Source organism: Armigeres subalbatus, chromosome 3 (assembly GCF_024139115.2).
Source record: "Armigeres subalbatus isolate Guangzhou_Male chromosome 3, GZ_Asu_2, whole genome shotgun sequence".
In the NCBI taxonomy this organism is placed as follows: Eukaryota; Metazoa; Arthropoda; class Insecta; order Diptera; family Culicidae; genus Armigeres; species Armigeres subalbatus.
In genome coordinates this window covers 206,660,242-206,678,885 of record NC_085141.1, presented here as the reverse complement: position 1 = coordinate 206,678,885, position 18,644 = coordinate 206,660,242, and the positions used below count along the sequence as shown (strand labels likewise).

The following is an 18,644-nucleotide window of genomic DNA, read 5'->3' as shown; positions in this document are numbered from 1 at the left end:
TTATATTTGTCTCATCTATTATTATATTTGTTGTTCGTCCATTTGAACGGGTCAACCTTTGCAACACCGTAGCTCTACTTAGTAGCTATACAACAATTGACGCCGTTTGAGACGCGCAATCCTAATTACACTGGAATCCTTTCGCATTATTCTAGTAGTACATTCATACATTGTCCACCAAACAGCCAAGCCAGTTGCCAGCCAATTATCCTTTCGAAACTCCAACCAATGCAGGTCGTATGCAACGCTCGTGCAGTTTGTATCCGATTTTGCTCACTACAACCACTGTGTTGGGCTCAACGTTTTGTACTTCCTGTGGAATGAAAAGAGAGAAAGAATTAGAATGTTCCTAAATCATCAACTTTAGATGTACATCTCCGTCAATCATTGCCGCAGCACGCTTGAGTACAATGAACAATACCGATCAATAAGTTTCAAAGTGTAACATCTTTCACTATATTTCATCAAAGATTAAAAGAGTGCATGACACCAACATTAGGAGTCTATAGGCAAAAACAACAGAAACTATGTTCAAGACCCACCCTCTGAGACGGGCTAGTAGTGGGGCTTTCCTGGGATATGGCGGGGTTTGACAGTGAGCTCTGGTAAACCTCTAGAAAAAGCAGCATGTATCCGCAAATAGGTCCTACCAAAGCAACTAGCCCCAGTCCTGGTGTGGGAGAGGAGATGGGAGTCTAAACGGACAAGCTCCCGACTGACTAGACGGTACTGAAACAAATGAAAGATGTAGAAAATGAAAACAACCGAATACTTGATCTGCTTTTTGTAAGCAACGTTCGGTTATGCAGGCTCCATCACCGCTCGTCAAGATTGTCAGACATCATCCTCCTGTTCAGATGCAATTCAAAATAAGACCGCTCCATCACTTCCACGAGCCATCTGAAAGCATTTCGTTCGACTTTTATAGGAACAATTTTAACGGGATGGATGCCTCTTATGCTCAAGCTGACTGGGATGTGGTTCTTCGAGATTCGCTGCTTCGGTTCGTTAGCTCTTTCGATCATGTCAAACATACTACTATTTATACGTCTTAGATCAGTTTGTTTCCATTTTTTTAATAGAAAGTCTGAAAGAGTGTTCACCCGAAAAATGGAGGACAAGCAATTTGGTATTAATCCAAAAACTAAATAAAGACTATGACGACATAGACTCAATACGAGGAATTGCCCTGATGAACGTGTTCCTAAAAATAATTAACACGTTTTTTAAAGAACGGTTATACAGTTGGATAGAAAACAACAACCTGCTTCCCATGCGGTCATTTGGTTTCCGAAAAGGACACTCAGCGATTAGTAATGTCAACTACTTAATAAATACGATAAAGGAAACGGAAGAAAAGAAACAGAATTGCATAGTGATATTCTTGGACATTAGCAAAGCATTCGACCAAGTAGAAGGGCAAAAGCTGCTAGACGTTACAGAACAAGCAAGGATACCAGAGGATTGCAGAAAATGGATATTCGAATCGTTATCACGGCCGAAGAAAAGTTAGTAGAAGCAATCGTTAACAGAGATGTGCCGCAGGACTGCCCTTTATCACCACTACTGTTCAACCTATACACGGCAGATTTGCACCAGATGAGGAAGGGGCAGTACTTAACCAATACGCCGACGACTTCACAATCGCAGTATTAGGAGAAAGGCTTGAAGTTATAGGCAAGGCAAACCGATTTCTACAGGAGCTAGCAACTAAAATGGAAGAAAAAGGGTTGATGATAAACTCAATAAAAAGCGCGGTAATCAACTTCAGCAAGATCCCAGATGATTGAATCAAACTAACAGTGAAGGGAGAACATATCGAACTACAAAATACACCATAGACAGAAGCTGAATACTATGATCGCACTACGGTCTGGATAACATGTTAGTCAAATTATCGACAAAAGAAAGCTCATCAAGATAGCCGAATAACATGTTACAAGGTCCTTGTGCGAACATAGTATAACACATAGAAGCCATAAAAACCAATGCGACGAAAAGTATAAATATGTTGAAAATGCTTGCTAACAAAACAAGTCCATCGGACCCAGAAACGCTCATAAAAATCGGGAATGCAGTAGTCAGATCAAAGCTAGAATTTGGAGCACAAATCATCGGAAATGCGGCTCAGACCCACAGGAAGAAATTAGAGACAACACTGAACGCATACGTTAGAGTAGCAATAAGGTATATAAGGAGCACACCCGTCAATGTGATGTTGGCGGACAGCGGACTGTCCCCAATGGCAAACAGCGTGAAGTGGCTAACCCTGAAGGATATCATCAAAACGCTACAAAGTAGAAACCCGAACAGGAAAAGAAAAGCAACGGAACATATATTACACAACTAATAGTAGAACACGACAAAAACGATAACCTGGAAACGCAAAAAGGACACAGTACTTGATTGAATTCCGAGAATAAATGACAAGAAGACGGACGTCAACCAGCACAAATGTCAGCAGGCAGTAAGAGAGTTGATGAACACGAGATATTGTAATTCTAAAAAGATCTACACAGACGCAGCGAAGAATAGAGAAGGAACAGCAGTACTAGACACAGAGAAAGCAGAACACCTGACAGAGAAAATCAACCCAAATACAAGCATAACCATCGCAGAACTGATAGCAATAAGAGAAGCAGTAAAAATGTGCAGAAGGAATAACTACAAAAACACCGTAATAGTCACAGACTCCAGAAGTGCATGCAAAATGCTGCAAGCAAAGAAGTACACAGAAACGAATCACATAGTCAGCGAGATCAGCAACGACATAGTCTAGGCAGAAAATACGAAGCAACAGATTTGTGTACAACTTTGAAAAACTGACGATGGAAGACACGATAAGATTAGCAGAACACATTATTTGGAAGAAGTGGAGTGAACAGTATACATTCATATCGGAAACAAAAGGAAAACTACAATTTCAAACATGGCACTAACAACCGACGAGAAGATAACTTGAATGGAATTCGTTCAACCCACTGTATGACAAAGGACAGAAAAGGAAGCTGGGAATAGATTGCAGACACCAACTGTGACCTATGCCAAGAAGAAGAAACGTTAGACCATATCCTGTACCATTGCATCAAGTGGGCTGTCATCAGGCCACAGTATAGCATACTGGAATCATACAAACCGTTAGCCGAAATACTCAAAGACGGAAAGGAAGCAACCAAGACAAACACAAAACAGATATTAACGCATTTGCCCAAAAGTACACGCGGCGCTCCTCACAGGAAACGACGCACCGCGCTTTTTGCTGCCCGTATACTCGATTCTTATTGGGAGATAACATTGCGGCGTTTCCTAAGGTGCGGTTGTTCCTTTCGAATGTGGAACGCCGCGTGAAATTTTGTGCAAATGCGCTTTTGGAAACATTACAACAGCCGATACACACGCGGTGTATCGTATTGACAGCACCCTACAATATCAACCTCTCGCAGATTTCCGCACTGTTTCCAATTTGCTGGAAGCAGTCATATATATCAAATATATATTTTCTGTTTTGAAAAAGTGCTGCAAGAGGACCGTATCAATCTACCGGGGAAGAGCTGGGCTGTTTATTTATTCTTCTTATCCATCAACAGGCTTAAGATAGCCCCAATGATGTTGGTAATAATATAAAACAAAAAACCCAGATTAATCCACCTAGCGGTGATGGTGCCTTTCTCGTTTTTTTCGAGTGAGTAATTTCTACGCACTCTTGGTGAAAAAAAGTATTTTGGCCATAACTTCTGAGCCCATAGTCCGATTCGGTCAATTTTCAACAGGAAACAATGGGACCGGATTCTGCATCGAATGCAACTTGTTGTGAGCAAATCGGATGAGGCTAAAACTGATTGTGATTTTTTTTTGCAAAAAAGTATTTTGGCCATAACTCCGAATCCCATAATCCGATTTCGCCAATTTTCAATACAGAACAATGGGACAAGATTCCGCGTCGAATGCAACTTGTTGCGAGCAAATCCGTTAAAGATAAGTTCCTTAAAAATGAGTGAGAATTTTGATATGTTTCTCATGTAAAAAAAATAATTTTGGCCATAACTTCTAAGCCCATAGTCCGATCTGTCCAATTTTCAATACGAAACAATTAGACAAGATTCCACGTCGAATAAAATTTGTTGCGAGTAAATCAGCTAAAGGTTCCCTCAGACGTTGCAAGCAAATCACTCGCAATGAGCATTTTGCTCGCAGAAAGTGACAACAGTCAAAAATTTATCTGTCTGACTACACTGAAAATGATTGCATGCAGACAAATGACAACTCGTAAGCAAACGCTCGCTTGCAATGTGTGACTGCTAAGCGTTAAAAAATTTCAACTCGCAGGAACGAAATTGCGCTTGCTAGTGCAGCACTAGCAATTTTTTCGCTCGCAAAAGTGAAAACGTTTTCAGGTGGCAGTGTTGCACTGCAAAAATAGGAATGAAATTAGATTTTATGGCCGAAAAACAAGTTTTTCGTTTTTGTTTATATTTGCATGAGAGTAAATCTGTCATTTGCTTTAAGTAAAAAACTGCTACGTGTGACTGCAATTGCGAGTGCTCTCAGAAATCATTCGCTCGCACGAGTGATTTGCTTGCAACGTCTGACGGAGCCTTAAAAGAGTAAGTGCCTAAAAAGTGAGTGAGAATTTTTCTTATAAAAAAAATAATATTTTGGCCATAATTTCGAAGCCCATAGTCCGATTGCGCCAATTTTCAATACGAAACAATGGGACAAGATTCCGCGTCGAATGCAACTTGTTGCGAGAAGGTTAAGGATAAGTGCATGAAAAATAAGCGAGATTATTTTGCGCACACACACATATACACACGCACACACGGGACTGCGAAATGGTGACTTGACATCTGGGTAGGAGCGACCTACACAGCTCTGGTCCTCACAAGTTCCAATCTCACGCTTCCACGGGTATTCCGATGACAATCGACCGCCAGCCTGGGCACTGTTGTCCTTCTGACATCAGCTAGAGCGAGGGGGTGCGACTAAAAGGACCATCGTCCCTAACCCCTAATCCCAAGGCGTTAAGCGACCCGTGCCGAGGGGATGCATGGCCAGGGGGGTGAAATAATTAGCTAGGCCTAAAGGAGCCTGTGGGGTACCTGGGCACCCTCCACAGTAATTGTCCCTTACCGCGTCATGCTGGGCTCTGGCGTGGTGGACCTCTTTTCCCGAGCAACTCGTGGGACCAAAATGGAAAACCAAGTCAATTCTTCAATTAGTGGTAGTAGTGTAGGCGACAACCCCTTCGCAAGAGGTGGGTTGTTCAGGTCTCCGCCTAGGAGGCCAGAGGCAATAGTCGGCAGCTCAGTGCGCAGCGCCAGCGTGGGTCACTTAACCTTCACCTCGGCTAAAAAACGCCGGTAGAGGTTATAGACGGCCCATGGCTTGTGAAAGCGATGAACCGCAAACGCGATGGGCTTTCGGCCTTCGAGGTGGCGACGAAATAGCTGGACGCCATCATCGACTTTGCGTCATCGAAGCATAAGACCTCAAGAGGAGCTTGCTGAAACTTCGAAAGTCGATGTTGGACGCCAAGCTGGAGAGGGCGGTCGGGACGGCCAAGTCTAAACCCGTGAAATCCGTGGGGTCGAGGTCTACCCAGACTGAGGCCCAAGGATTCGCGGACTTGGGCAAGGTCGAATCGACCGAGGGCGTGCCAGTGAAGACGGTGGTGCCAAAGTCTACCCAGACTGAGGCTCAAGTATTCGCGGGCACGTCGGGGGTGACTGCTTCAACGGAGCAGACACAAAAACGGGAAAGACAGTCTTTACGGGATGAGCTCCCTGGCGGCCGCTCCAAAACGCGGAGGGTTACTACTCCGAACAAGGGTTATGGGGCTGGGATGCTGAACCCCGGCCAGGTACCTCCAAAACCGGGGGAATAAGACGTACCCGGATGGGCGAGATGATCCTCGAGCTGAAGCGGGGCGTCTCGCAAAAGAGCGCCGCCTACAAGAAGTTGGCGGAGGAAGTTCTAGGCGAGACGGTCAAGGTGAGGGCACTCACGACGGAGGTGAATTTAAAGGTTAATGACCTGGACGAGATCACCGAAGTCGAAGAGCTCGTCACAGCACTGCGGCGACAGTGTGAAGTGGAGACGCCCACCCGAGCCGTTCGGTTACGGAAAGGTCCGGCAGGGACGCAGGTAGCATTGGTTCGGCTATCTGCAGCGGACGCCTCCAAGGTCAAGGTGGGATGGTCGGTGTGCCTTGTGGGCATATACGAGCAACCTGAAGTTTGCTTCAAGTGCCTGGAACCGGGGCACAAGCAATGGGACTGCAAAGGCCCTGACAGAAGACGCTGCGGATTGGAGGGACATAAGGCACAATGCTGCACGAACCCTCCCAATTGTTTGATTTGTTCCAGCAAAGCTGTGAACAGCAAGCACCCAATAGGGGGTTCGAAGTGCCCGGCGTTTAAGCGTGCTGCAAAATCACAGTGCAGGTAACGCAGCTGGCTTGCTCGGCCTCGCCCGAGTGTTTGGTGTGCGCAGATTTAGAGGAAACGGCGGAGCACGTGTTGTTCGTGTGCCAACGTTTTCGCGCAATGCGTGACCACATGCTTGCCACATGTGGTCTGGACACTACCCCGGACAACCTAGTTCGGAGGATGTGTAAAGATGAAGTTGGCTGGAACGCCGTTTTATCGGCTATCGCCTGTACGTGCGGCTAGCTCAGGGCTACTCTTACCTCTGGTCGGCTTCACGCGTACTCGAGAAAACCCACAACAAAACGAGCGGACAAGAGCGATCAACAATAGAGGAGGGATATGAGAATGTTGAATGAAGTATAGAGATACTAGTCAGTTTGTAAATATATGTTTCATTCGACTTTTAATAAAATATCATTTTTGCCTTTCTCGTACAACAAAGTTGTACCGAAAGGCTATCATTTCACTCCCAAAACAAACTATTTATAGAAGCATCGGAGACCCATAGTGTTATATATCAATCGACTCAGCTCGACGAACTGAGCACATGTCTGTCTGTCCGTGTGTATGTATGTGTGTATGTGTGTGCACAAAAGCTAAGAAAAACATTGGACAACTTTTCATATAGTAATATTTAACCGATTTTCTCGCAACAAGTTTTATTCGATAGGGGACAATGACAATGTCATGTGCATCCCTATCAATATTAACCAAAAAACTCCAGTCATAAACAAATCACTGAAAGTCATTAACTCCAAACAACAACAAACGCTATAGCTCAAGTTACATAGAACGGAATTGCAACCATATGCAGCTTAAGCCGTACGCACCGCGGTCACAGCAATTGAGTCATTCTTTATTTCCTTTTCCACCCATATGCGAATGGCTTTACATTGCGCATATCGGTTAGGACCACCAAGGCACTCAAATTGCCGACCTTGCGAGGATGCACAAATTGTTTTCGGCCATGCACTCCAGTTGTCTCATTCTCACCCATATGTAAAATAGTATAAGCCAAATATTGTCATAGCTATAAAACCCAGAGCAATCGAAATACAAGCAGGATTGATTATCGAACCGTCAATGCTTTTACTTGCGGTCCTTACTGGCGATAGCTCCCGAGCTCGCCATGTTTGGATACCCCATTGAAAAGAAAAGACCTTCTCCGATAAATCCAAATGTAAACACCACACCTTGTTGATCACTATTGAATTTCATAACGATCGACAGTTGCGTTTGAAAGTTATGAAGAAAATGGTACATCGAACCATTTTGTTAAATTAGAGAAATATCAGAGTGCAGAAATGGCAGACCATATGCTCGGGTAACTGTAACATGTTGAACAGCACACAAGTGGAGCGGAGACAAAGTTTTTTTTCTGGCGCATAACTTTGCGTCTTAGCACATAACAAAGCTTGATAAAACTAGTGGACTTTTTCCCGTTTCACTGTTATAAACTGACCATAGATAAAATAAATTGCATTGGGATTATTGCAACATCCACGCAGCATTTTCAACGCGAATCAAATAAAAAGTCCCCCACGCACGAGTAGGTTGTTGACGTTTTCTGCCTTCTGTTGCGTTGTCGTCAACGTCGCTTCAGCTTGTATGCAATCATACACAAGAACGATCGAATGCAACTTATCGATTCGTTGATTGATTTTGCTAATTGATAGTTTTCCGCCCAAATTTCTATCATAGGAATATTGGAATGATCATAAATAGCAGGAATAATCAAAATATATAGAACTGCGTACAGTTCTCGTACTTGCTTTATTCGAATGAACATAATCAAGGAGATTAAATTGACTTGACAGTAAATACACCATATCACTTGAGCAATTATTGAAAATGTATCGCGCTAGAGGAAATACAATATCATATTTACATTCAATAGAACTTACTTCAAGGAAAAAATATTAATTTGTTTGCTTGGACGAACTATTATATTGAATTCTTGTTACTTTCCTCTCAAAACCGTTCACAGAAAATATCCAGGCTTGTATACAAGTCTTCGAAGATGGCTTGCATAAAACATATTTTTAAAGACCTTTCACTTACTAAAATTGTAGATAAATCACAATTATTATGTTTAACTTGTTTAAAATGCATCACATTTCGAAAGATTAGATGTTTGTGATCCATGTTGGATTGACTAGTAATTCTTTTTATAGGGTTAACGATGGCTGTTCCAAAATGCTCAAAATCATTGATTTTACGACATTTATTGAGGTATATCTCAAAATCTCGACGTGTTAGAGCAAAACTGAAGTTAGATTCGGATTCAGCGAGCAAAAATCTACTAGGGACACATTATTTGGTGTTAAAGACAAAATCTTGTTGAGCTGTGTAATCAGGTGTAACGGAAATAAACTGCTTGGTGCTAATCGGAGTGAGAAGGTGGGTAATTGTAAGATTGTATTGGTGAGCCGCAAGGTAGCCATTCTGAATGACACCGTAAGAGGCTTTAATGAACCTGGGAGCACGTGCAGGATATACGACTTCCGGCGCAGAATCTCCAGGAAATCCAGTAGGAGATCGGCCGGCTGAAAAACAACAAAGCCCCTAGAGTTGACCAACTCAGTTTAAACACGGTGGTGAGGCCCTGGGCTCTCCTTAGCCGTGCGGTAAGACGCGCGGCTACAAAGCAATACCATGCTGAGGGTTCGATTCCCGGTGCGGGTCTAGGCAATTTTCGGATTGGAAATTGTCTCGACTTCCCTGGGCATAAAAAAAGTAGCATCGTGCTAGCCTCATGATATACGAATGTAAAAATGGTAACCTGGCTTAGAAACCTCGCAGTTAATAACTGTGGAAGTGCTTAATGAACACTAAGCTGCGAGGCGGCTCTGTCCCAGTGTGGGGATGTAATGCCAATAAGAAGAAGAAGAGTGGATAGTGTGTCCCGTGTCGTGTGTCCCATCTACAAAAAGGGCGACTAGCTGGATTTTAGCAACTACCGCGCAATCACATTGCTGAACGCCGCCTACAAGGTACTCTACCAAATTTTATGCCGCCGACTAACATCAATTGCAAGAAAGTTCGTGGAGCAGTACCAGACGGGATTTATGGGTGAACGAATATACTTCGAAACATCGTTTTCTTCAAATGTCCAAAAAATTCATAAATTAAAAAAAATCCTTGAATTTCACTTCCTGGTAGGCAGAGCCCCAGCATCCCCTAAAATAGGCTAAATGTTACTTCGAAATATTTCAATTCCTCTATATGGGATCCAGATAAGACAATCTAAAAAAGATTAATCCACCTACTACCGGTGCCCATAATACGATCTGGCCAATTTTCAATACGAAACAACGGAACAGGTTTCCATTTTCAAAGTATTTTGTTGCAAGCAAATCGGTTGAGAATAAGTGCCTAATAATTAGTTTTTTTTTATTTCGCACATACATAAACAAACACGCATAGACAGATATCAACTCAGTTTATCGAGCTAAGCCTACTGGTATAGCATACAATGGTTCTCCGGGCTTCCTATAAAATGTTCGTTTTTGTAGCGAACGTATAATAGCCTTAGTAAATACTAAAAAGGCATAAATGTTAAAACTAATTTTGGCCAAATTTCGTCTTTATCCGATCATTGTGAGACATAGTACTTTATTGCAGTTTGCTTATTGCATTCTTATTATTGTCCTACCTGTTGAAATAGTGCTTCATGTAGATTTGGGTTGAATTTCTCATTCAGCGGATTGACTGTTTCCAAGCCGTGGCGCTTGAAAACCTGATTCAATTGTGCTTTGGTCATCGTAAGGCCTTCGTAAAGGTTCTTTAGATGAGGATTCTTTTCCGATATCTACAAAAGAATGCATGAGATTAATAAACAGCCACAGAACTAATATTAATAAAAAAAATACCTCTTCTTTGGGAACGGCTTCTGTAGCGTGGCCCAGAATATCAGCTACTTCCAGAAGATCTTTGCAAAATCCTTGAATACCAAACAATTTTGCGTCTTCGATCTGCTTTGTCAATCGCCGCCGAAGATTCTCTCCATCGGCCAGAGCACGTTTATATTTATCCTAAAAGCAATTTCAATTATTTTTTACTTATTTTTTAATTAACACTGATCAATTTACATCAAATTCTTTGACTTTTTCAGTCAACGATTCCGTTTCCTTTTTGAGCCCTTCGATGTCGCTGGTAAGTTTCTTCTCATTTTCGGATAGTTCATCGTCTTTCTTAGGGGCTTCTTCGTTGGAATATCGACGGTATGCGCACTGTCCAGCGATGGGAATATCTCGGATATGTACCGCGGGTCTATTAAATAAACGAGCAATAAACAATTTGAGGGCTCAACATTTTAGTCATTTTAAGGTTAATTACATCATCTTATTGGGAGCAACTGAGGCTCATCCAATGGCAATCAACTTACCGCATCAAGTTGCTCATCATGACAGGCGTTAGTTTTGAAATTTTGGACAATAATGTTAAATTGAGCGAAGCCATGGTAACTTTTAATTTGGATATAATTAACAATCACTAACTATTTTTGCAGAGACCTCGAGAAGTCGTGAGATGTAACGCGAACAGCCGAACTGCACCACCAGCACGAGCTGCACAAGACAGAACAGAAACTGATCGACGATGATAAAATAAAACTGTCATTTGACAATGACCAAGTTTATTAATGGCCCATGCACACCTGTCATGCGAGCGTATGGGGAAAAGGCCAACGTGACGGATTTTGTCGGTTAGCAAGGAACCTCGACATTTATAATGGACCTGGGTGCTGCGGATAGAGCCGCTTTTCTGCGCTCAAGCGAGCAGAAACATATTTTGAAATCACTCCCATAAACAAAATTATTTTGCAGTTACTTGGCTGTCAAACATTTCCCGCTCTTCAAATTCCTTTTTCTACACGTAAAAAAATTTAATGTTATATATTATTAAGATTTCTAATACTTTTTTGCCGAAGCAGGCGCTGAATGATATGTATAAGAAAAAACTTATACATCGCATTAGTCACATACATTCCGAAACTTATACTTTTCATTAACTTATAAATGTTATTAGCTTTTTGATATGGGATCATTCATTAGATGGCATAATGAAGAGTATAAGTATTTTCGAATGGTTTTTTGCCATAACATATAAGGTTATTTTTTTACGTGTACGCTACATGGGGGCACACAAATGCGCTAGACTCTACATGACTTTACGATTGCTTACAAACATTCATGCTCCAATCAGCTGCTGAATCTCGTGAAATATCGTAACGAGTGCTTTTTAGTTGCATTCCCACTAATTTTCCACTTGAAATATAATGTGAGAATATTTGTTACAAAGAATACAAAACTCAAACAAAGTTTATTTTTATTTTTTCCCAAAATAATAACAATACTCCTCAATATTAGATCAGAAACGAACATAACCACAATCTTCAATGTTTGGCTCCGGCACAATAGAAAATTTTGGCTTCAGTTTGACAACCAAATCGATTCTATCCGCTCCACCCAGTAATGGACTATGTTGTAGACGTATAAATGCCTCATTCCATCAACAACATTGGTTTGCCATTTTTTATACCGGTACATATTTGGCTGGTAGACCGATGCAGACGCATACAGGAACAGGAGCGACACTAGCAAGACAGCAATCTTATACAGGGTTTTGTAGAAATCGCTCTCAATAAATAAAGCCCCAAACGCAATACAACGGAACGGCGACGGAAACGGAAAATTTGACAGAAAATATATGGACTAACTGTGAAATTTTCCGTTTTCGTCGCCGTTCCGTTGTATTGCGTTTGGGGCTTAACGAACAACGATAAAATAAAGGCAAAAATTATTCCGAATCATGACAATCCATCATGATGACAAATTTTTCAAACTAGTGTACAATAGAAATACTACAATAAGAGATCGACGAAGACGCCATCTTGTTTCCAATCGAACAGTCAAAAGCGATTCCAATTCGACTTGTTTACTTTTTGCATCCATATAAAGCAAGCAAAAAGTTCAAGTGATGCCGGTATTATTTTCACTATTTGCATTTTCCTACGTTGATATTTCGACAGTTTTTCACTCCGCCGGTCTCTGGTTATAGGGTGGCTAGTGTACAAGTGCGAAAAAAACAGAATCGGATAGGCAGCCCCTACAAAGAAATGATTATTCTCGTTTTGTTCTCGCTCGTTTTGTATCAAGGACCGCACAGATGTGCAGAACAAATTGAAATGCATAATCAAAATCAGTGCTCCCCGCGTTCGGAGCTTTTTAAAAGAAATTTATCATGCGGGGTTCTTCTTCTTCTTCTTATTGGCATTACATCCCCACACTGGGACAGAGCCGCCTCGCAGCTTAGTGTTCATTAAGCACTTCCACAGTTATTAACTGCGAGGTTTCTAAGCCAGGTTACCATTTTTGCATTCGTATATCATGAGGCTAACACGATGATACTTTTATGCCCAGTGTACCGATGTGACACATCAGTGTCAACAGTATGCGTAGTACATTGGTGAACACACGGGTAAGTATGAGTGAATGTTAGAAGCTTGCCTGGCTCGTTGGTTTGCCGAATGCAACAAGCAGGCAGTTAAGAGACGGACGCGAGATCGACCGGTTCGCTGTGCATAGTGCTGTGAAGACGATCGTTACAATGGCGACGGGAATAAAAATCGGTGAGTGAATTTAAATGAGAAAATATGTTGAAATGCTTCGAAAACTCTAGTGAAATAAGTCAGATGGAATAAAAATGTATCGAGTGTTTGAAATGTGTGAAATTCGTGGAGATAATAAATTATTTAAAAAAAAACTAAATGAATGGCGGCCATTTTGAAAAGTGGCGTCCCTCCAAGATGGATGAAAAAAACGAGTCGGATGCCTGAGGTTTTGCAGTGTGTGTGGATACTGTTCTGTTGCTGAATATGGATTTACTGTAAAGGGAGATTATGATCAGTGCCGTGTGGAGCTGCGTATTGCAGATAAAAGAAAAGAGAGATGCATGTTGTATGGCATGTGTAGTGTTTGTGTAATAATCAACATTCATGGTCGAGGGTGGCTTCGTAGGTGCTACTGTTGGATGGCTTCACAGTTTGGATAAGAATTGGAGACGAGCTTCGTGCTGTGTATTGGTGAAGCATGTTGCATGATGAGAAAACGGCTCCGTGCTGTAGTAGTGAGAATTAAAAAAAAAAGAACTTCGTGGGAGAGAAATGCTTTGATTGTACTGTGAAAAAAAAAGATGGAAATTGATCAAACCTTTGGTAGAATGCTTACGCTTAGTGCTTTGTTATTTTAGATTGGCTTCGTGCAATGTGAACAGAAAAGCTTTGTGTTGTTATGGAGAATAAAACGATCAGCTAAGTGGAAATGATGTTTCTCAAATGGAAGACAATTAAGTTTGGGCTGGAAGGCCGGTTGTATGAAGCTTACGTATGGCGCATATGGATAAAAGGTTCGAAATTGCATGCGTAATCCATGTTGTCGAAAAAGCTCCGTGCTGTAATGTTGTGTTAGTGGGATAATGGAATTCTTAACGATACGGGACTGGAGATTACGGATGAATGATTGCATGATGACGGAAACCTATGAGAATGTAATAGAAGGTAAGAATCGATGAATGTTGTTTGATTATTGTTTGGTTATTGTTTGTGGATCGATTATTATGATGTGTAAAAGGGCAGTATACATACAGTGATCAGTAAATAAAATTTATTTCTGTGACATTATTTAATGAAAATATTTAGTTCGAAGCATTTCAAGTAGTAAAGAAAAGAGCATCAACTAATTGGGGCCCATATTTGTTTTTGGCAGATGCGGCAGTGATGCCATCTTTTACAGTTGGTTCTGATCCTAGGAATAATTGGGAGAAATGGAAAAGAGCATTTGAAAGATTTGTTTCGGCTAATAGTATTGTCGGTGATGTAGAAAAGTATAACCTGCTCTTGGTGATCGGGGGCATTGAATTACAGTCCCACTATGACAAAATCGAAAAGATGCAAGTATGTATTCCAATTCGACCAGATAGTAATGACTTACAAGTTCTGCAATATGAATCAGCTATTCTGGCGTTCGATAATCATTTCGCACCACAACTGAATAAGCGATTTGAAAGACATCAGTTCCGGGCATTGAAACAAGAGCATTCCGAGAATTTCGAAAACTTCATTTTCCGATTGAAAGAGCAAGGAAACCGTTGTCAGTTTGTTGACTTGGACGACATGATTATCGATCAAGTTATCGAGGGTTGTTACTCTACTGATCTGAGAAAGAAGCTATTGACTGAAGAAAAAAGTTTGTTGGAAGTTCTTCAGTTGGGAAAAACTATGGAAGAGGTTCACAAACATGCAAAAGAATACGACAAGGCATCGTCGTTGACATCCGTACAATCATTAGTACAAAACGTTACGGAGAAACAGCGATATCAAAGAACCTCTTATCAGGGCAACAGGAAATGCTACAATTGTAATCGACCAGGGCATATCGCGAAGGAAATACACAAATGTCCGGCCAAGAATGTAACATGTTTCAATTGTGGAATGCGAGGACATTTTAAAGCAAGCTGTAGGAAACGAAAGGTGGAGGAACCTCAGACGTCACAGAAACAGAATAAAAAAGTTTGTGCGCTGGTTGATACTACACCACAATCTGCCGGGATATTTTTCGTTAACGATGGAGAGCCATCCGAAATTCTTCTTTTTGATGTTGGGGGTTTGCTGTTAGAGATGGTAGTGGATTCAGGATCACCGGCAAATATAATTCGAGAGTCTACCTATCAAAAGCTCAAGGCGGCTGGTGCTAACATTATGGGCGAAAGAAATGGCGGGGATCTACAAGTGCGGTTAGAGTCCTTCGCCTCCGATAGCAAAATATTGTTTTCGTGCGCGTTTGAGGCAGAAATAAAACACCCGGCGCAGATAATGGAGTGTGGACACATTTTCTGGTTGCACCGAAGGGCCAAACGGATTTGCTGAGCAAAGCAACGGCATTCGCACTTGGTGTCCTCAAAATAGGATACAGCGTGAACCAAATTACCGGTATACGAAATTCAACTTTATCGATTTCGGAATTTCCAAAGATACCGAATGTTGCCTTGAAGATCCAAGTGGATGAACACATCAAACCGATTGTGCAGGCTGCAAGACGCTTACCGATATCAATGGAAGCTGACGTTGAAGAGGTAGGAACACGAATATTTTTTTTTGTTTTATTATGATTACGAAAATATGTTTTTTCTAAAGGTCATACACGACTTAATCGATAAAAAGATTATCGAACGTGCTGAAGCCCCGTTCACGTGGATATCGCCACTTGTACCTGTTAGAAAAAGTGATGGAAAGATAAGACTCTGTGTTGACATGCGGGCTGCCAATCAGGCGGTCATTCGAGAGAACTATCCCATGCCCAACATTGATACCGCCATAGCTGGAATTCGCAAGGTTGCCAAACTATCGAAAATAGATCTTGAGTCAGCGTATTACCATATCGAGTTAGAGTCGGAGAGTAGGAAAATTATCACATTTATATCAAGAAGTGGGTTATATCGTTTTCGCAGGTTGATGCTGGGCATAAATTCTGCTCCCGAACTATTTCAGCGGCAAATGGAGAATTTATTTCAAGGTATCAAAGGGTTACTTGTGTTTATGAGCGATCTACTAATGTTTGCTAGTACCGAAGAAGAGCACGACAAGATACGGATTAAGTAGGTTATTATGTAGATAAACGATAAAAAATCAGTTTTTGGGACTACTGAATTTTAGTTTCTTGGTCAAATAGTATCTGTTGCTGGGATTAGACCAACTCAAGATAAAATTCAAGCAATTTTGGATTTGCGGCCGCCTACAAATTTAACAGAGTTGAAATCTCTGCTAGGTATGATAAATTTTGTTGGGAAATTCATTCCGAACTTGGCAACAAAAACATCTGAAATGCGTAATTTGCTGACGAAGGAATCGACATTTGTATGGAACAAACATCATTCAAACGAACTACAGCAAATTAAATCAGTTTTGGGTAGAATTGAAACTTTAGGTTTCTTTGACCCCCATGACGATACCTACCTGGTTACAGATGCTAGTCCCGTAGGAGTTGGCGCCATTTTGATTCAAATTAAAAATGGAGTATCTCGTGCCATCTACTGTGCGTCTAAAAGCTTAGCCAGTCACGAGAGGAAATACTGCCAGACCGAGAGGGAGTGTTATGCGATTGTGTGGGCTATGGAAAAATTTTACATTTATCTATACGGTCGACATTTTTCCCTAATAACGGACTGCAAGCCCTTGCAGTATCTGTTCAACCGGGCCCAATCGAAACCGTCAGCAAGAATCGAGCGATGGATTTTGCGCCTACAAGCATTTGATTTCGAAGTCAAATACGAGCCAGGAGATAAAAATTTGGCTGATTCTTTCTCCAGAATGGCTGTAAACGATGATTTCTCATCTGGAGAACAGGACGTTGTTCAATGGATAGTCAATGAAGTGAAACCATCTGCACTTGGTGAAGCGGAACTTCAGAAAGCTACGCTGGAAGATGATGAATTGGGCAAAGTAAAATCGGCCATTGCGTCCGGAAAGTGGGATGAAGTTGATCTTCCATACAGGGCTGCTACGATCAAAGATGACCTCCTGTGCTATGGCGATTTATTGCTGAGAGGAGATAGGATTGTGATTCCAGTTAAACTACGCGATAGGATTGTTCGTTTAGCCCACATTGGACATCAAGGAGTCACAAGTATAAAAGCTCATCTGCGGTCCAAAGTATGGTTCCCTGGAATGGATAAACTTGTGGAACAGTTAGTCAAAACTTGTAAACCGTGCCAAATGACGGCTCTACCGGATAAGCCAAACCCTATTGGTCGTCGAACTCCTACCGAACCCTGGGAAGATCTGGCTATGGACTTCAAGGAAGGATTGCCAGAAGGAAAATCTTTGCTTGTCGTGGTATGTTACACCAGCCGTTTCATCCAAGTAGAAGTTATGAAACCTGCGACATCCCAAAAAGTCATCAGTGCTCTATTGAAAATGTTCGCGTCACTGGGAGTTCCCCGGTCAATAACTGCTGATAATGGACCCCAGTTTAGATCCGCTGAGCTGAAACAGTTTTGTACTAGCTACGGCATTCATCTGAATCTCTCTACACCGTATTGGCCGGAACAAAACGGAGCTGTAGAAAGACAGATGAGGAATATAGGTCGAAGAATCAAGATTAGTGTTATTCAAGGCACTAATTGGGAAGCAGATTTAATGGACTACCTTATCATGTATCATTCAACACCCCAAGAGACCACAGGTGTATCACCTGCAAAAATGGTATTTGGACGCGAAATGAAAAACTGGTTACCTTCGATTCACAAAAACGACAACTTGTTTCTGGAATACTCAAAGGATCGGGACATGGTCATGAAAGAAAAGCATAAAATTCGATCGGATACAAGACGTCATGTATGTACACACCAACTCGAGAAAGGAGATGTAGTAATTATGCGAAACTTGAAGTTAGGATCTTTACAACCAACGTTTGGCAATGAAGAGTTCGTGGTAGTGGATGTAAAAGGGGGAGAGGTTGAAGTATATTCTGAAGAAACAGGGAAGAGATATGCTAGAAATAGTACGCACTTTAAGTTACTACGGAAAGTGGGGGAATCAAGCGCTGCGATTCAATCGAGTGATAATGAGACCGTATTTAATGAAGATCTGACTAGCGTTAATGACACTGTTGACAGACATCGTAGGGAAATCCGTAGACCCAAGAAGTTGCAGGACTTTGTATAAGCATATGGACAAATATTGTATTAAAACTTTAAAAATAAAGAGATGCTTCTAATTGATACTGTTGTTGTCTTTAAGTGATGGGAGAGATGTACCGATGTGACACATCAGTGTCAACAGTATGCGTAGTACATTGGTGAACACACGGGTAAGTATGAGTGAATGTTAGAAGCTTGCCTGGCTCGTTGGTTTGCCGAATGCAACAAGCAGGCAGTTAAGAGACGGACGCGAGATCGACCGGTTCGCTGTGCATAGTGCTGTGAAGACGATCGTTACACCCAGGGAAGTCGAGACAATTTCCAACCCGAAAATTGCCTTGACCGGCACCGGGAATCGAACCCAGCCACCCTCAGCATGGTCTTGCTTTGTAGCCGCGCGTCTTACCGCACGGCTAAGGAGGGCCCCATGCGGGGTATAGCCTTCGAATCTGTGCTTTATCATGACGACAGCACAGAGAAACATACGCTCACTCACGATATATTGCATAGTTTTAACGG

The 18,644-nt window shown here is 41.8% G+C and overlaps 1 protein-coding gene across 1 annotated transcript; it reads right to left on the bottom strand.

Annotated features, from left to right (window-relative positions):
- Positions 1–11,025, bottom strand: LOC134227563 (grpE protein homolog, mitochondrial). Its single transcript, XM_062709150.1, has 5 exons — positions 10,816–11,025; positions 10,520–10,700; positions 10,301–10,462; positions 10,084–10,239; positions 1–313 (listed from the first exon to the last, which is right to left on the bottom strand). Exons 1-5 carry the CDS (start codon positions 10,887–10,889, stop codon positions 206–208), a joined length of 681 nt encoding a protein of 226 aa, XP_062565134.1. The 5' UTR covers positions 10,890–11,025; the 3' UTR covers positions 1–205.
- Positions 11,026–18,644: the final 7,619 nt, after the last annotated feature.